At 38.1% G+C, this 19,481-nt stretch overlaps 2 protein-coding genes across 5 annotated transcripts in view; one reads left to right on the top strand and one right to left on the bottom strand.

Moving 5' to 3' along the window:
- The window catches only part of LOC135108570 (elongator complex protein 2-like), a 181,414-nt gene that overhangs the window by 116,134 nt on the left and 45,799 nt on the right, over nt 1-19,481 (bottom strand). For all 4 annotated transcript variants that reach the window (XR_010272352.1, XM_064019710.1, XM_064019711.1 and 1 more), the window contains 2 exons: nt 14,217-14,422; nt 1,504-1,610 (listed from right to left, as the gene is read on the bottom strand). Coding sequence is in view for 3 of the 4 variants with exons in the window: in XM_064019710.1 (XP_063875780.1) it covers nt 1,504-1,610; nt 14,217-14,422 (313 nt within the window). In the remaining variant the exon portion in view is untranslated. The remainder of the gene's footprint in view (nt 1-1,503; nt 1,611-14,216; nt 14,423-19,481) is intronic.
- On the top strand, nt 17,124-19,218 carry LOC135108587 (tigger transposable element-derived protein 1-like). The gene has a single exon (XM_064019747.1). It carries the CDS (start codon nt 17,731-17,733, stop codon nt 19,216-19,218), a length of 1,488 nt encoding a protein of 495 aa, XP_063875817.1. The 5' UTR covers nt 17,124-17,730.

The raw sequence follows: 19,481 nt of genomic DNA on the forward strand, positions 1-19,481 counted from the left end.
TTTACAATTTTTTTGGATGATAGCTGAAGGCATATGACACTGTTTGAGTTCCTATTTGTAATTTTATATATATATTCTTAAAATACTCTATCTCTATCAAGGCAAGGCAATTTGCCATTTTCTAGTAATCTTTAAGGGTACATATTGATATAAACTTCCATTTTAATATGTGAAACAACAGGCAAATCCATATAATGGGTGAAAAAAAAAAAAGTTTCTCTGAATTATTGCCTCTGGTAAAATATTTCTTAAGCAGTAAACCAAAACAACACTGCAAGACCTCAGCACTTGCATGATGGACTCATACTGACCCCAAAAACAAGAACATGGACTCTTTTATCATCACAATCTTGGAACACAGCTGATATGAGGACATTCCTGAAGGTATGAGCTACACCTTACTCTGGGTATAAAGTAAAGCCAAACTGGTTTGTATGGTCAAGAAGGTTACTGACAACTGTGGCATAACCCAGGTTACAGAGGAGAGTGAATATGAAACAATTACCTCAAGGAGAATTGCAGTAAACGTGATCTTTACTATTGTTTCCCAATCCATTTGCCATAACCTTGTGGTATACAAACTTAGCATCCCCCGTCCTACCTGACATCAGATAATGCCTGGTTTATCTTCTTTCCAAGAAAGACTGGTCTGCTGACTTGGCAATATCTTATGAAAAAGAAAAGGGATATCACCTGTCTCTGAAGAAACATATTGAAAATGTAGAGCAGAGGTAAGAGGACCAAAACATGACCTATGTATAGGTCTAATGTAGGAGGAAGACTGCAATCTGAAGGAGGCTACTGTTTAACCTTGCCTTTACAACAGCATATGCTCTGGCATTGTACTTCACTATGTACCAGTAAGAATAAGTTATAATATTAAGGATATGATTTTATTAATTAATACACATGTGCTGCAATTAATGAAAAGTACTTTCAAATAGGTTTTACAAATAGCTGTTACCCATTTTGGCTGGAAAATTTAGGAAAGTTATAATTCTGGCTCTGATATGTGTCAATTGTTCCCACTTATCTCCCCTGTGAAGACGCCTACTCCCATCAGTTAATTTACTTTTTTATTTTTCTATTTCTTTTATGACTGAACTTTGATGTGTCTATAACTGTTATTTTCAATGTAGTAGAACCACACTTTTAAGCTAGAGAGAGATGGAGAAGCAGAGTAGGAGTGTAGGTTCAGTCACTTGATAGACCACACATACAGAATGTCTTTATCACTCATGACAGATGACAAATTAAAGACAGGATCTGCTTCATTAAGATGAAAAATTATGTATGAGAGGTTATGCACACTATCTACGAAAATTCATGGATATATAAGATTAGGCAACTTTCTGGAAGCAATGTAAAAATTGCACTTCAAATTTCCATATTAGCTGCCTGAGAGGTGTACAGCTGTTTACGGGTAAAACAGAAATAAATAACCCTTATCATTGAATCAGTGAGAAACATAGATATCATATCATAGATTTAAACAGCTCTTACCTGCCACTTAAATCCCAAGCTATGTCTGCCACTTGATTGAAGTGTCCACCAGCCACCACACAAGGCTCCCATGCACCATCTTGTAGCTCCCATAGATGAAGACCTCCCTGAAGAGAGTTACATAATACTTCATTTATCCTAGGAAATGAAAATTAGATAAACACCAGAAAATATTTGTCTCTGACATGCAACAAAAATTACAAAGTTTGATGGTTTACTTAACGTAAAAAGCAAAATTAATAAAAAAAAAAACTTGGCTTAAAATACAAATATCAACACCACCAACTAATGTGTCATCAGCTCAAGCCTTGAAATTTTGCCATCTAAAAAAATGTGAGCCTGATAACATTGTTAGTAGGTGATGCTCTTGATTGCTGAATACTGAGTACATTCTCATCTTATTCTAAAAGTTCTCAAACTAATGAGTCATTCCTAAAGGAAGGCATGATTCAGATGAGCCTCTGATAGATGATTTTTCATTAATACATGCTGGAAAACAATTCCAAAGAATCCTTTTCATCCTTCTTCAAAAAATGCTACAATATAAGGCTAATTATTTTGATAATTCAACTCTTTTCATAATATGTAATTATGAATAATCCTTTAAGAATTCACTGATTTATTAGTGACTAAACAACAACCAAGGTTCAGAATGAAACCTTCGTGAATGAAAGTGTTTTGTCAGTTATGATACACTCATAACACTTGTTTTGATTTGCCTATAAATCTTGTGATGCATTCAATGTCCATGAATCATGAGCAATGTTGTAATTTGTAATGAATATTTCATTTATTTCAATTAAGAAGTATATAATGTTACATGGCTCTATGATCAGGGTGAGTTTTCTTTAATTCTTCTGTAGACTACAACTGTTCATTCTGCTCTACATTTATCATGTGATTTACTAGAATTTATAGATTTTGGGGTCACAAGAAGCATCCTACATACATGAAAGTTCTGAGACATGAATTTACAAAATACTACCAAAAATTATTTTAAAGTACTATCTCTGGAGAATTTTCAAGTCTACAAAACCAAAACTTGGATAACATGCACTGAAATAGAATTATTTGATCTTTCTCTTCCAGACAGACTTCTAACCTCTTCTGATTATGAAAGAAAAAAAATCAAAACAGACTGAGTATTGAGAATGACATGCAATGTACTCATTCTTGATTCCACCATAATTTAACATTCTTGTGATGAAGAAACAATGCTAACTTCGGTGTTAGTTTAGGTTATAAAAATGGGCATGTGAGCCATGTGTTGCAAAGCAAATATAATCTGTTCCAAATTATAATACCCCCATGGGTTTCACACTATCCAAGTATTGCAATGTCCTAAATTCTTACCATCCTGACTTTACACATTATCTCCCTAAGTATTGCACTTTCATTGTGTATGGGCCATGTTTTCCTACCACTGGTGTCACATGCACTGTCACAACACTGGTCATGGAAAAATTTATATAGGGAGAGAAAGGCCAGTGTCAGACTAAATTGTGATGGCACTGCTGCATTGCAAAAACACACAAACAAATGAGAGGTGTTTCACTACTGTGGTACCACTGCATCCACCACAGTGCCACATCATGCTGCAGCAATGCTGCACCACTGCACTATGAAGACAAAACATGCACACTACTCACATGCTTCTAGATTTAGCAGCACTACACCACTGCTTCATGTCAGACGTGAGAACAAAACACATTCACACAGTTCTAGATGCAGCAGTGCCACAGTGATGAAATGCTGCTTCACACCAGATGTGTGGACGAAACACACACACTCATACTGTTCTAGGCCACGTGGCTTTCAATACCCCAAGTTTCACAATTGATGAGTTTATCGCTACACCTCTAGAAGGAAGCACACGTGTAACTTGAGAGGAACATCCTTCTTATGGGAAATATCTAAATTTTGCAAACACTGCAATTGCTTTTGTAAAATACAAAAATGTTTAAATATGCTAATCATCTATCATTCTTAAGCCCTCAATACACAGCTATTGAAAACTTCATTGCTTTGAGGAAGAGTTCACTATGCATATGGAGCTGAGCCAAAGGGAGTTCAGTGGTAATATGGTAACCAATGAGGTTTAACTAGGGTGCAACTGTTGAAAACCAAAGATTATAAGAGAAAAGCCCTCTCTTTGGAATGGAAGGCTCCTCTAAATGAACCTCATTTGTACATTCTGTGGAATGACAGAGGAGGAACCATTGCATCCAACAGCATTGTGCTTTATGCTTAGTTTATACTTATTTTTAGACCCATTTGTTCTCTTTTATGTGCCACTATGGTCCAGTGGGACCACATGCACTTTGACAGCTAAGAGGTCCCCAGACACATTGTTTCAAGTCCTGGTCATGGTCCAAGGTCAGGATGGGCATCCACTCATTGTTACAGTTCCTAAATACCAACACCAAAGTCATTTGTTGGGAGGCACCATCCTAGGCACCAACTAAGGAAACTGGATATTAAAAAAACAGATAAATAAATAATAGAATAAAAAAATATTCTTTTTAACTAAATTTCCATAGCTTTACACATGCCTCACTTCTTTGTAAAACTTACATTTGTTTTTAATCCTTTTACATCCATCATCACCACACAGTGAGGCCACCCACAATGTGCATCATCGTCTCATATTAAAGGCTTTCCACTATGTGGTACAGAGCTGTGGAGGTATTTTCTCAGTCTGATACAGCTCACTTGGGCTCTAAGAAGCTCAGCCCACAAAGCTCCACCTACCAAACAATTACAAAATAAACGTGGGAACTTCACTTATGTCTTATTTTCTCTTGACAGAGGCACTTTCTGCACTGTTTGTTTCCATTTTTCCCCCCCTGCTCATATAAGGGAGATATCTATGACTTTCATCCTTCCATCCCTCACCAATGTGTTTATGTAGCCACCATCGTTTAGCTCAACATTGAGTTAGTCTGCCCTGAGTGTGCCAACTAATTTAGTATAAAATTTTGCTTCAGCCTTAAGAGGGGGCCTAAAATCACATCAATGCATTATGTCACCTACATAGGGTGGCATAGTGGTAGGAGCTTCTGAGCCCAGCAAGCAAAGGCCAGTCAGCTGTTGTCCTGCTGGTGCTCTGTTCCGTGCTATGTCACACTTGTTCGCCCTCTCAGCCCATACTGGCACTCCCTTTAAGCCCCTTGTATTGTTAACATGGGTAAGAAAAAGGATTTTAGTGCACAGACCACTGCCCACATCATTGCCCTAAAGGAATCCAGTCTACAAACAAAGGTCGTCTCCAAACAGGTCAGCATGTGTCCAAGGAGTGTCTGTTGTTGTGTTGCCAAGTTTCACCAAGAATGGGACCATGCAATCCCTGCTCACAAGAGGCCTAGCAAGAAGACAGATATTCACTTCCAGACTATTGTAAAGTGTGGATTAGAATCTAATCCACATGTGACAGCAAGGAAAATAAAAGAAACCAACCCATAAATATTTGATGGGTGTTCTGTGAGAACCATTAATAGGCAAATAATAATAATAGAAGAATACCCTTTTGACCTTTAGGTAGGAGATAAATAGTAATTCTTACAAAAAATAATATATATATATATATATATATATATATATATATATATATATATATATATATATATATATATATATATATATATATATATATATATATATATATATATATATATATATATATATATATATATATATATATATATATATATATATATATATATATATATATATATATATAATGTTGTGTGCAGCAAAATAACATGTTATAAAATGAAGAAACAAGAAAGAAGTAACAACAAATGGAAGAAGAAAAATGAGAGAGAGAGAGAGAGAGAGAGAGAGAGAGAGAGAGAGAGAGAGAGAGAGAGAGAGAGAGAGAGAGAGAGAGAGAGAGAGAGAGAGAGAGAGAATGAAAAAAGAGACAGGATGGGGATGAGACTTGAACATGTTCCTGATACACGGCCTACCCAGCCTGAAGCTTTTAGTACGAGTATATCATTTGTCCGTGCAGTCATTCATATTACCCAAGTAAATTTCCTTACTTCCCAATGACCATTCAATTTGAATCTCACCCAGTATTTAGTAGGAGAGTTGCTCTTGATAATAAAGTAATCAGTATTCATCTAGCCCCCATAGTTTGATCATTAGAATTTTCAAAAATAAAGCATTTTATTTTTACAAGCCAGTACAGGATGCAGAGTAGCAAGCAGGTGTATTTACATATGTATGTATGTATGTATGTATGTATGTATGTATGTCCGCCCCCCCCTGTTGTAGTGGGAGAGTGGTGTACTTTCCCACAATCAGTTACTACCCAGTGCTTAGATAGAAGAGACATATTGAGATAGGCCCAAATATCTGGCAGAGACCGAGATGGGATTACAGTTAGTCAGGTTAGTTGCTTTAAGGAGATAAGCGAGTCATTACTGGCCATATGCCCCAGCCTACTTAAATAATATAGGGGTCTCCCTAGTAGCCTGCCAGGGAGTGTAGTTGCATATAACACACTCTACACCCAGGGAAGTGACTCTGCAGCCACATGTGTGTGTGCAGGCTGAGTTCTTGTACAGTGAGCTGTGAATTACCCTCCTGTGTGTTCGTGGCCACTCATCTGTAGTCGTATCTCTTGTTAGTGAGTTTGTTTTGTATTAAATGCTACTGCATCAGGGTCTTGGAGAGTGCTTGACATGCAGAAAACTTCAGTAATTAGTAGTGTAATGAAATTTACTCCCTCCTCAGGCCCTGATCAGGCTTGCCATCCAATAGGAGGTGGTAAACAACACTACTTGGCTTGAGGCTATAACATACTGTTGGACAGTGGGAGGATTTGTTACTGAGGGCAGTTGTCCAGTGGGGTTTTATACCACGACCATATACGTTATTGCTCATTATAAATGTTTCTCACTAGACGTGGTTGTCAATCCTTTCACAGGTGTGGGAGTTAATTGTTGTTAGAGTGTTTCCCTTGTTTGTAGGTGGGTAAAACAGACTGACGACCTCATTAATGTGACCTGGCATTATGACCAGTTGTGAAAAGGGTGCAGGAGTCATAAGAGTCCCTGTACACCCATAGGTGAGCCCTGCACTGAGTCCAAGTAGGAAGTGGTTCTGGGAAGCTAGTACAGTTGCAGCAGTTGTGTAAAGGGGCCAAAAATTGTGGCTGTAACAATAAATAAATAAATAAATAAATATATATATATATATATATATATATATATATATATATATATATATATATATATATATATATATATATATATATATATATATATATATATATATATATATATATATATATATATATATATTGTTATGTGCAGCAAGATAAAATTATATAAAATGAAGAAAGTAGTAAGAATGAATGAGAAAAGAATAATGAAAGAGGAGAAAGAGCAAGAAATGAAAAAGAGAAACAGGCCTGGGACAAGACTTAGACACATCTTGGTCACATACATACTCAGCCTGAAACTCCTAAGAGTTTCTCCTTATCCATTTAATTTGAATCTCACCCAGCATTTAGTAGAAGAGTTGCTCTTGACAATAAAATAATCAGTATTCATCCAGCCTCCCTAGTTTGATCAGTAGAATTCAAGTAAAGACCTCACGGGGAGCAGTGTGTGGGCGGGTGTGCATATGTATGTGTGTCGTTCCCCCACCCTTAGCATCAGAGTGGGAGAGTGTTTGGCAAACTTTCTCACAGTCAGTCACTACCCAGCACTTGGATGGAGCAGATTTACTGAGATGTGCTCTAATATTTGATGGAGACTAGGGTGGGATAAGCATTAGTCGGGTCAGTTGTCTTATGGGGATAAGTGAGTCATTACCAGCCATATGCCCCCATATAAAGATTAGGAGTCTATAGTAGTCTGCCAGAAAGGGTAGTTGTGTATAACACACTATACCCAGGGAAGTGACTCCTCAGCTGTGTGTTTGTGTGGGCTGAGCTCTTGCACAGGGACCAGTGAATGACCCTCCTGTGGGTTCATGGGCACTCTTTTGTAGTAGTTTATGTCTTTTGTTAGTGACCCTGTTTTGTCTTAAATGCTACTGCTGGCTGAAGCATTTCAGCTGCAGAAGACCAAAGTAATTATCGTATTTGATAGCATATAGGACACACCTTTTTCCAAAATTTTTGGCAAAAAAAAAATAGCCCTGGATTCAATATGTGAAGTTAAGACCTCCCGTAGGCTAATCATCTCCCTGACGCTCACTAACCTAGCTTATGATCAGTACTTCTACCTAGCTTTACTCCATGCATCATTATTTTATTGCTGGTATTATTATTAATACCAATATTATTACTTTAAAAACGAATTATTGTAAAAATGAAAGCAATCTAACCTGTGAGGCTGTGACACATATTTATAAATATCAGCTGATTGGAACCCTGACTTGATGCCAGCAGCCATTTGATGATGATCATAACAAAACACACCAACACCCTCACTGTTATGGCAGCAGGAGGAAAAAGATCGAGCTGCACAATCTCCTACAAACTACAAGTGGTAGATTATGCCAAGGAGCATGGCAATAGAGCAGAGGCAAGGACTTTTGGGCCACCACCTACAGAAAAAAATTATACATATCTGGCGACAGCAAGAAGACCAACTGAAGAGCGCAAGGAAAGGTAAACACAACCTTTGTTGCCCAGCCCCACATTGGTCAGAACTTGAGGTTGACATAAAAATGTGGGTGATAAATGAGAGAAATTCTGGGAGAAGTGTTTCTACCAAAATAATAATTCATGAGGCCAGGAAAGTAGCAAAACAAGGAATACAGAATTTTGCAGGAACAGAAGGTTGGTGTTACAGGTTTATGAAATGACAAGGTTTATCAACGTGTATAAAAACATCTATTGCACAGCAAATGCCTGCTGATTATGAAGAAAAATATTAGAATTTCATAGATTTGTTATAAATGCATGAAAGAAAACTTGTTTTGAACTAGGCCAAATAAGGAACATGGATGAAGTTCCATGCACATTTGATGTACCATCCAACAGGACTGTGGCTGATAGAGGGTCTAAAATGGTCTCAATAAAAACCATGAAAAGACCCACTATACAGCAGTTCTAGCGTACTGTGCTGATGGGACAAAAGTGCCACTTCTATTTAAAAGAAAAAGAATAAAATAAAAGAAGATAAAATTCCAACAGGTGTATTTGTTCACGTCCACCAAAAAAGGCTGGATGGACGAAAATAGAATGAAATTGTGGTTACAAGATGTATGGTAAAGGCATCCTAGTGGACTATAAAGAAAACCTTCTCTTCTGGTTTGGGATCAGTTTAGAGCACACAGAACTGCAGCCATTAAAAAAATGGTGGGTGAATTGAAAACCCAGTTAGCTGTCATTCCTGGTGAACTAACAAGCCAATTGCAACCTTTATATGTGTTTGTGAATAAGCCATTTAAGCAAAACATGCATGAACATTGGAACAAGTGGATGACTGAGCCACATCATGACCTCACACCCACAGAAAGAATGAGGTGGCCCACCATTGCCCAAGTGTGTGAGTGGGTGAAGAAATCTTGGGATGACATTAGGCCTGAAATCAATGTGAAGTCTTTTAACAAGTGTGGCATTAGTAATGCCCTTGATGGCACAAAAGATGATGTGTTATTTGAAGTTAGTGATTCCAACAGTAGTAATGAAAATGATAAAGACTTTTTTTGGGTTTGAAGATGAAGACTTTTCTGGTTATGAAAATTATCAAAGTGTTGCTTTTAACAATATATGCTTAAATACACTAAAAACTTTTTTTCCTGAATCTGACCTGCTAAAATGGGGATGCGTCTTATATGTCCGTGCATCCTATATGCCATCAGATATGGTAGCTGCCTAGTGAACTTTACTCCCTCCTCAGGTCCTGACAAGGCCTACCATCCAAGAGGCAGTAAATGACACTACTTGGCTTGAGGCTATAACACCGTTAGACATTGGGAAGACTGTTATGGAAGGCAGGTCTCCAACGAGGTATTATACCTCGACCATATACATGTTATCATATCTTATAACTGGTTATCAATTCTTTCGCAACTGTGGGTGTGAAGTGTTGTTTTGAGCATTTCCCTTGTCTGTGGGTCAGTAAAACAGTCTGGTGACCTCAACTTAGTGTGAGCTGGAGTTACAACTGTTGTGAAAAGGGAGCAGGAGTCACAAGGGACCCTGTAGACCTTTCTTTGAACCCTACACTGAGTCCACGAAGGAGGTGGTTCAGGGAAGCTAGCCCAGGTGCAGCAGCTTTGTGAAAGGGCTGGGAATGATGGTTGTAACGATATATATATATATATATATATATATATATATATATATATATATATATATATATATATATATATATATATATATATATATATATATATATATATACTCATACCTCAGCATTAGAGACTAATAGGGGAGAATGTCTGTCCAAAAAAGCTGACCGTCTGTAGGTACTGATGCTAAGCATTAGGTTACATTAGGAGTGGCTAACATCAACAATTACATCACAAAAGACAGACGAAAAATACAGTACAGTGAACCCCCAGTTTTCACGGTGTTACGTTCAAAAGGCACTCGTGAAATACTGAAATCCACATTACATTGATGGTACCCTTAAAATGCCTATTTATTTTCTCTCTTAAGAAAAAAAATCAGTACAGGTACTCACTGATGATGGATGAGATGAATGAAGATGATGAAGTAGCTGTGCAGCTTGATATAACGAACATATATATGAATATAAATAAAAATATAAATTATATATATATATATATATATATATATATATATATATATATATATATATATATATATATATATATATATATATATATATATATGACATTGACAGTGGCCAGTGGCACAGCACGCTCTCACTCTCTCTCTCTCTTTGAGAGAGAGAGAGAGAGAGAGAGAGAGAGAGAGAGAGAGAGAGAGAGAGAGAGAGAGAGAGAGAGAGAGAGAGAGAGAGAGAGAGAGAGAGAGAGAGAGCATTGCATCAAGGTTGCTTACTAGCTGTCTTTTCTACTTTCCCTCCAGATGGCATAGTTAGACATGAATGAACAAGACAGAGCTAAGATAAACAATCTGCTGAATGAAGCCAAAGAAAAAATGCAATCAGAACAGAGACAGAGAAGAAGGAGTTTTAATGGAGAGTCATAGACATGAAGATAAGGAAGTGGTATGTAAGGATGGCAGAGAGGGAAAGTGAGAAATAAAAGTGTTATACACAAATGTGAATCGAGTGATGCCTGCACTACTAAAGTTAAATGATTATTTAGAAGAGTACAAACTAGATATTGTGAGGATCACAGAGATCAAATCAAGTGATACATTTGTGACTCTCAACATAGATGGTGGAAGATACAATAATATATATATATATATATATATATATATATATATATATATATATATATATATATATATATATATATATATATATATATATATATATATATATATATATATATATATATATATATATATATATATATATATATATATATGAGATAGAAAATGTAAACAAGGAGGTGGAGGGAAAGAAGAAGAAGCAAATTTATTGGAGATATTTTTGGCTAGGTGCTAGAAGTCACAAGGGAAGCTAGATTTTGAAAGATTGTGACACTTTCTATTAATGAAAAAGTTTATAGCTAGTTGGAGAACAGACTTGGCATGATTCTGGGGAGAAATATAAATTGCATGAGATTCAGGTGATATATGGCTCAAGTACATTTTGTAGGCCAGCTCTCTATCAAGTATAGCACAAGAATAGACTGTGTTAAATAAACCAAGGTTTGGAAGGTTTAGGTTGAGAAAAAGAGTGAGGAATGTACGCCTCCATGCCAGACACTCACCTCCGTTATGCACTCAGCACACAGACAAGGGTCTCTTACATGGAAGCAGTAGTCATTCCAAAAAAAATCAGGATACCTTCTCAGTACCCCCAATCAGCAGAGGCAAAATGCCAGAGGCACCTCTGCTTTAGGGATCCTTAGGAGGGATGGGAGTGATAGGACAAGATAGAGATATGAGACTGTGATTGCAGGAGCCCAATGGAGAAGATAGAGTGACAGCATAAGCAGAAGGATTAGAGGTTGAGAAAAGATCAAGAATGTTGGGCATATGCCTCTGTGCTTGCACCTTGCCTAGTCAAACTCTTTCAGCTGTCTGTCAACATCTACCTTTCCTTCTTACTGGAAGTTTGCCTACATTAAGCCTGTCTCTAAAAAGGGTGACTGTTCTAATCACTCAAACTACCGTCCAATTGCTTTAATTTCCTGCCTATCTAAAGTTTTTTAATCTAACCTCAACAGGAAGATTCTTAAACATCTATCACTTCAATATCATCTATCACATCTGATTGCCAGTATGGGTTCCATCAAGGCTGCTCCACTGATGATCTTCTGGCTTTCCTTACTGAGTCTTGGTCATCCTCTTTTAGAGATTTTGGTGAAACTTTTGCTGTTAACTTAGACATATCAAAAGCTTTTGATAGAGTCTGGCACAAAGCTTTAATTTCCAAACTACCCTCCTACGGCTTCTATCCTTCTCTCTGTAACTTCATCTTAAGTTTTCTTTCTGGCCGTTCTATTGCTGCTGTGGTAGACGGTCACTGTTCTTCTCCTAAACCTATTAACAGTGGTGTTCCTCAGGGTTCTGTCCTGTCACCCACTCTCATTCATTAATGATCTTCTAAACCAAACTCCTTGTCCTATCCACTCCTACACTGATGATACCACCCTGCACTTTTTCACGTCTTTTCATAGACGTCCAACCCTTCAGGAAGTTGACATTTCACGCAGGGAAGCCACAGAATGCTTGACTTCTGATCTTTCTAAAATTTCTGATTGGGGCAAAAAAAATTTGGTATTGTTCAATGCCTCAAAAACTCAATTCCTCCATCTATCCACTCGACACAACCTTCCAGACAACTATCCCCTCTTCTTCAATGACACTCAACTGTTCCCCTCTTCTACACTGAACATCCTCAGTCTGTCCTTTACTTATAATCTGAACTGGAAACTTCACATCTCATCTCTAGCTAAAACAGGTTCTATGAAGTTAGGCATTCTGAGACGTCTCCGCCAGTTTTTCTCATCCCCCAGCTGCTAACTCTGTACAAGGGCCTTATCCGTCCATGTATGGAGTATGATTCACATGTCTGGAGGGGTTCCACTCATACTGCTCTTCTAGACAGGGTGTAACTGCTCTTCTAGACAGGGTGTAATCAAAAGCTTTTTGTCTCATCAACTCCTCTCCTCTAACTGACTGTCTTCAGCCTCTCTCATTGCCGCAATGTTGAATCTCTAGCTATCTTCTACCGCTATTTTCATGCTAACTGCTCTTCTGATCTTGCTAACTGCATGCCTCCCCTCCTCCTGTGGCCTTGCTGCACAAGACTCTTCTTTCTCTCACCCCTATTCTGTCCACCTCTCTAATGCAAGAGTTAACCAGTATTCTCAATCATTCATCCCTTTCTCTGGTAAACTCTGGAACTCCCTGCCTGCTTCTGTTTTTCCACCTTCCTATGACTTGAGATTCTTTCAAAAGGGAGGTTTCAAGACACTTATGTTCCAGTTTTTGACTACTGCTTTGGTCCCTTTCATGGGACTGGCATCTCAGTGTGCATTCTTTTTTTTTATTGGACTTTTCTTGTCCTTGGCCATTGTCCATCCTACATAAAAAAAAAAAAAAAAAAAAAAATCTCCAAGACAGTCAGGAATATGAATAGGGTGTTGCACCAGTTACTCTAGGCCATGGAAGATAGCAAAGTTAAAGATTAGTTCGCCAGAATGGTCAGTGAAGCGAGAGCTTCACTGCCAAAGCTGGTGGTGAACACTGAAGTCTCCAAGGATGGAGATTACAGCACAGATAAATTTAGTTTGAGTGTGACTCTGTAGTTGAAGCTAGATAGTAGAAAATTCGGAAGATTCAAGAGAATGGGCACGTGAGTAGGTTAAGTCATTGTGCACAAACATGGTACATCCAGCTTTGGACTGAAAATGAGGATAGTGGAATTAGGAGGGAACAGAGGAAGGGCTACTGTCAGTTGCCTCAGATACCTATGTTTCAGTGAAGAAAAAATGAGGCTTAGTGGGAAGTTGGATTCTAGACTGAAAATTAGATCCAAGGCTGTGAATGTTCCAGAAGCAAATAAAGAAAAAGTTAAGGGGGAAGGGGGGGATGACTAGACACTTAGGATCAATACCAGAACAGTCCAACCTGGGGACATATGTGATCCCCTCCCAAGATGGGGACTCCAAGGCTGGTGTAGGAGTTGCCATATTTAATTCAGAATTTTGAGTGAAGGATGCATGTGTAATTAGGTGCAAGTAGTTTTATGTAGAGGAAGACAGTTGTCTTTAGAGGGCAGTCTGTGACTGCCCCCTTGTGCTGTGAGACACAGAGAGATGTTCAGTGATGTCACAGTTGGGGTATTGATATGTTCACAGCACCTCCTGATCCAGTACTTCAGACCTCACTGGGAGTAATTATCCTTTCAGCAGGTGTCTACGACCTCCTCCAATACATATTTAATTCAAGTATCACCAAAGTTATCTTGATAATCATATATGATAAAGTGGAGAAGCATATGTTTGTTTCCCCTTAGTTTATAAAACTATTACATACACTGTCCCCAACACTAAAAGCTGCTCCTCTCTTTAAAGAGAGCTGGCAACAGTGGATAAACTCCATCTACCTTAAGATTTGTCTACTGACTCACCTGGTAGCTGCACCCCAACACTTGTGATCCATCAGAACTGAACTGACAACTGTAGTATCCCTCCATGTTGCCTCCGACCTCCCCAAGACGAGCCACTTCCAGCCACATGCTGGATGTTGTGTCTCCATTAGGCTCCCAGATAATAATAGAGCGGTCTTGCATCTTGGAGCAAGTCAAAAGTTTGTATGTTGCTTGTAGTTTATCACCTAAGATTAAGAAAATATATCTGATTTTCTTTTCTAATCCTCCTTTACATAAAATACAAGCCATCATGTGATTTGTCAATTCATGCTTTGTAAATACATAATCTATTTATTTTGTATGATCTTTTTTGAAAATTAAAATTTTTATTTTTGTGCTCCTAAATTCAAGTCTCCATCTATTTCCTCCATTTCTAATGCTGATTTAAACATAATTCTGTGATTCCTCACATCTAGTACTTTTCAAAATTACATATGATTCTCAGGCCCTGCTCTTGTATTTTTTTGGTTATCCATCTCCAGTAACTGGAATTATATCCTTCTTTACCAGTACATTTAACTTGATATCATCTATATGCTTCTCTCATTATCTGTTATATATTATACTTACAGCTAACAAGCAATTGATTTGTGATATTATTGAGGCACAAAAAAAAAAAAAAAAAAATCAGAGGGCACACTGTTGTAAGTCACTGATAAGATTGCAATTAAAAATGTATTCACTCTACATTATGATGGGCGACCAAAACTCTTCAAATACAATATCCCTTTCAATGACAAGGTACAAGGACATTTTAACCTAATGAGATGTGATGAAGTTAGTGCTTGATTAATCATCTCTCTCTCTCTGACACCTCACTTTCTCAGGGAACATCCCATAAGTGGATGATCCTGGCAAAGAATCTGCTACCTCTTACTCTTCCAAACACTTCCTCTTTGCTTGTTCACACCCTCTGCCTTTCCTAACATCTCTGTCACATATATTTTATCTTATCTTTCCACTTTCTAATAAGCCTTCCTCATTTATTATAATTTTCAGTTTTGCTCATAAACACTTTCCTTATAAACACGGTTTTTCATCTCATTTTGATCATATCATCTCAGTATGTTCCTTTACACCCATTCCACTAATCACATTTCACTCCATTTGCACAAGTGCTCATATTGCATCTTCAAGACACATTTTCACATTTTCATTATTTTCTCCCTTCCACATTGTTACCCCACATATCCCTCTCAGATACCTTGTTTGTACAGAACATAAATTTGACCAGTCTCCAAGTTGGTCTTTGATGTAACAGTTTTTTTCTCTTTTATCTTGCTTCACATGTCAAGTGAATTTCTTTAAGAGGTTTCTTTTCTTTTCTTTTCTTTTCTTTTTTGGTGAAATTTCGGAAAAAATGTAACAACTTTTCTATTGCATGGAGACATACATTTCTCACTCTTTCTCTCAACCTAAACCTTCCAAACCTTGGTTTAACACAGCCTGTTCTTGTACTATATGTGACAGAGAAGTGGCCCATAAAAGGTACTTGAGCTTTCCATCACCTGAATCTCATGCACTTTATATTTTTGCCTGGAATCATGACAATTCTGTTCTCCAACTAGCCAAAAACTCCTTCATTAATAGAAAGTGTCAAAATTTTTCAAGATCTAACTCCCCTCGTGATTTCTGGCACCTAGCCAAAAATATCTCCAATAACTTTGCTTCTTCATCTTTCCTTCCTTTATTTCAATCCGATGACACCACTGCCAGCTCATCTATTTCTAAAACCTTTGCTAAAAACTCTACTGTGGATGATTCGGGGCTTGTTCCTCCCTCTACTCCAAGCTCCAACTACTTCATGCTACCCATTAAGCTTATTCACAGTGATGTTTTCCATGCCCTCGCTGGCCTTAACCCTCAGAAGGGTTATAGACCTGATGGGGTCCCTCTACTGTTCTCTGAAACTGTGCCTCTGTGCTTGCACCTTGCCTAGTCAAACTCTTTCAACTCTGTCTATCAACATCTACCATTCCTTCTTGCTGGAAATTTGCCTACATTCAGCCTGTTTATAAAAAGGGTAACCATTCTAATTTCTCAAACTACCATCCTATTGCTTTAATTTCCTGCCTCTCTAAAGTTTTTGAATCTGTCCTTAACCAGAAGATTCTTAAACATCTATCACTTCACAGCCTTCTATTTGATTGCCAGTATGGGTTCTGTCAAGGCCGCTCTACTGATCTTCTGGCTTTCCTTACTGAGTCTTGGTCATCCTCTTTTAGAGATTTTGGTGAAACTTTTGCTGTTGCCTTGGACATATCAAAAGCTTTTGATAGAGTCTGGCACAAAGCTTTAATTTCCAAACTACCCTCCAACGGCTTCTATCCTTCTCTCTGTAACTTCATCTCAAGTTTCCTTTCTGACCGTTCTATTGCTGCTGTGGTAGACGGTCACTGTTCTCCTAAATCTATTAACAGTGGTGTTCCTCAGGGTTCTGTCCTGTCACCCACTCTCTTCTTATTATTCATTAATGATCTCCTAAACCAAACTTCTTGTCCTATCCATTCCTACGCTGATGATACCACCCTGCACTTTTCCACGTCTTTTCATAGGCATCCAACCCTTCAGGATGTAAACATTTCACGCAGGGAAGCCACAGAACGCTTGACTTCTGATCTTTCTAAAATTTCTGATTGGGGCAGAGCAAACCTGGTCTTGTTCAATGCCTCAAACACTTAATTCCTCCATCTATCAACTCGACACAACCTTCCAGACAACTATCCCCTCTTCTTCAATGACACTCAACTGTCCCTCTCTTCTACACTGAACATCCTCAGTCTGTCCTTTACTTATAATCTGAACTGGAAACTTCACATCTCATCTCTAGCTAAAACAGCTTCTATGAAGTTAGGCGTTCTGAGACGTCTCCGCCAGTTTTTCTCACCCCCCCCCCCCCCCAAGTTGCTAACTCTGTACAAGGGCCTTATCCGTCCACATATGGAGTATGTTTCACATGTCTGGGGGGGTTCCACTCATACTGCTCTTCTAGACAGGGTGGAATCAAAAGCTTTTCGTCTCATCAACTCCTCTCCTCTAACTGACTGTCTTCAGCCTCTCTCTCATCGCCGCAATGTTGCATCTCTAGCTGCCTTCCACCGCTATTTTCATGCTAACTGCTTTTCTGATCTTGCTAACTGCATGCCTCCACTCCTCCCGTGGCCTCGCTGCACAAGACTTTCTTCTTTCTCTCACCCCTATTCTGTCCACCTCTCTAACACAAGAGTTAACCAGTACAGGTAGTTGCTGACTTACGACATATGCGACTTATGACAGACCGACTTTACGACAACGACAATATGATAATATTTAATTTTTGTATGATAGCTACTTGGCTAAGATATGTTGAGCGCATGTACGATAATTTTTCCCACTGCTGGCAGCGCACTCTTTTGAGAGATTATCTGCTAGTCTGCAGCTTCAGTGTGTTTGTGTCGTTACTGTCACGTACATCTGTATATAATATATTGTTTGCTTCAAACCCCCATCAGAAATGTCGTCAAAAAGAAAATCATGCTCAATTCCCAAGCCTGCTAAGAAAGCAAGAAAAGCCATTGATCTCGACATGAAAATGAAAGTGATCAAGCAGTTTGAAAGGGGGAAGAGAGTGAGTGTAATAGCACGTGATCTTCAACTACCGCATTCTACTGTGTCGACAATTTTGAAAGATAAAGAAAGGATTCCTGAAGCCGTTAAAGGTTCAGCACCAATGAGATCTACAGTGATTACAAAACAACAAACTGGACTTATCCATGAAATGGAAAAATTATTAAATGTGTGGATTGAAAGTCAACTCCAAAAACGTGTCCCATTAAGCCTTCACACATTGCAGACAAAAGCTTTAAGTATTTTTAAGATGTTGAAGGAGCATGCTGGAGAAGATTATAGCCAAGAATTTACAGCAAGTACAGGGTGGTTTAAACAATTTAAGAAAAGATTTCAATTGCATAATGTCAGAATCACTGGGGAAGCAGCAACTGCAGATGAGGAAGGTGCGAAAAAGTTCATTGAAACTTTAGATGAAGTGATTGTAGAAGAAGGCTATCAACCCAAACACATTTTTAATGTTGATGAGACTGGCTTATTCTGGAAACGTATGCCAGAACGCTCGTACATTCATAAAGAAGAAAAATCCATGCCTGGATTTAAGGCTTTCAAAGATAGACTGACTTTGTTGTTTGGCGGAAACATCGCTGGTTTTAAGCTGAAACCCTTTTTAATTTATCATGCCGAAAACCCACGAACATTTAAAAATGTGAATAGGCATGTGCTACCAGTCTACTACCGTTCTAACAAAAAAGCCTGGATGACTCAAGCACTTTTCGAAGACTGGTTCTTAAACTGTTTCATTCCTCAGGTTCGTGAATACTGTTTGGAAAACACCATTCCATTTAAGATTTTATTAGTTTTGGATAACGCACCCGGACATCCATCTCATCTACCCGATCTCCATCCCAACATGAAAGTGGTATTTTTACCACCAAATACAACTCCTCTCATCCAGCCTATGGACCAAGGAGCCACTGCTGCATTCAAGGCAAATTACCTTAAAATCACCTTTGCCCAAGCAATATCTGCTACAGATGCTGATCTAGAATTATCATTAAGAGATTTTTGGAAAAAATATGATCTTAAATGCATCAAGAACATCGCTGCAGCATATGAAGCTGTGACAAAGAAATGCATGAATGGTGTTTGGAAGAATTGCACTAAACGCTATGTGAGTACTTTTGGTGGATTTGATAATGAGAGTGAACTAGAAATGATTCGTGACAAAATTGTGAAACTAGCTAAAGATCTGTCGTTAGAATGTGAAATGGAAGAAATCGAGGAATTGCTAGACAAAGAATCTGAAGAAGTAACAAATGAAGATCTGATTGAGTTGGAAGAAGAAAAAGTAGCAGAAGAAGAAAGGAGGGAAGCAGCAGCAGAAAAGGAGGAGGAAGAGGAACCACAAAGAATGTTCACACTAAAGGCTTAGCAGAAGGTTTATTGCAGTTGAATAAACTTTTTGCTCATTTTGAAGGAATGGATCCAAATATTGAAAGATTTTCAAGAATTGAACGCATGGTTCTAGATGCTTTTCGTCCATACCGGAAAATTTATGAAGAGAAAAAAAACTAACCATTCAAACAAAACTCAACGTGTTTATGAAAAAAAACATCTTCTCCGTCTACCAGTACCCCCAGCGATTACCCCAACGATCCCCAGCCAACCACCAGCAGACAATAATTTCTATTAATT

Source organism: Scylla paramamosain, chromosome 17 (assembly GCF_035594125.1).
Source record: "Scylla paramamosain isolate STU-SP2022 chromosome 17, ASM3559412v1, whole genome shotgun sequence".
Taxonomy (NCBI): domain Eukaryota; kingdom Metazoa; phylum Arthropoda; class Malacostraca; order Decapoda; family Portunidae; genus Scylla; species Scylla paramamosain.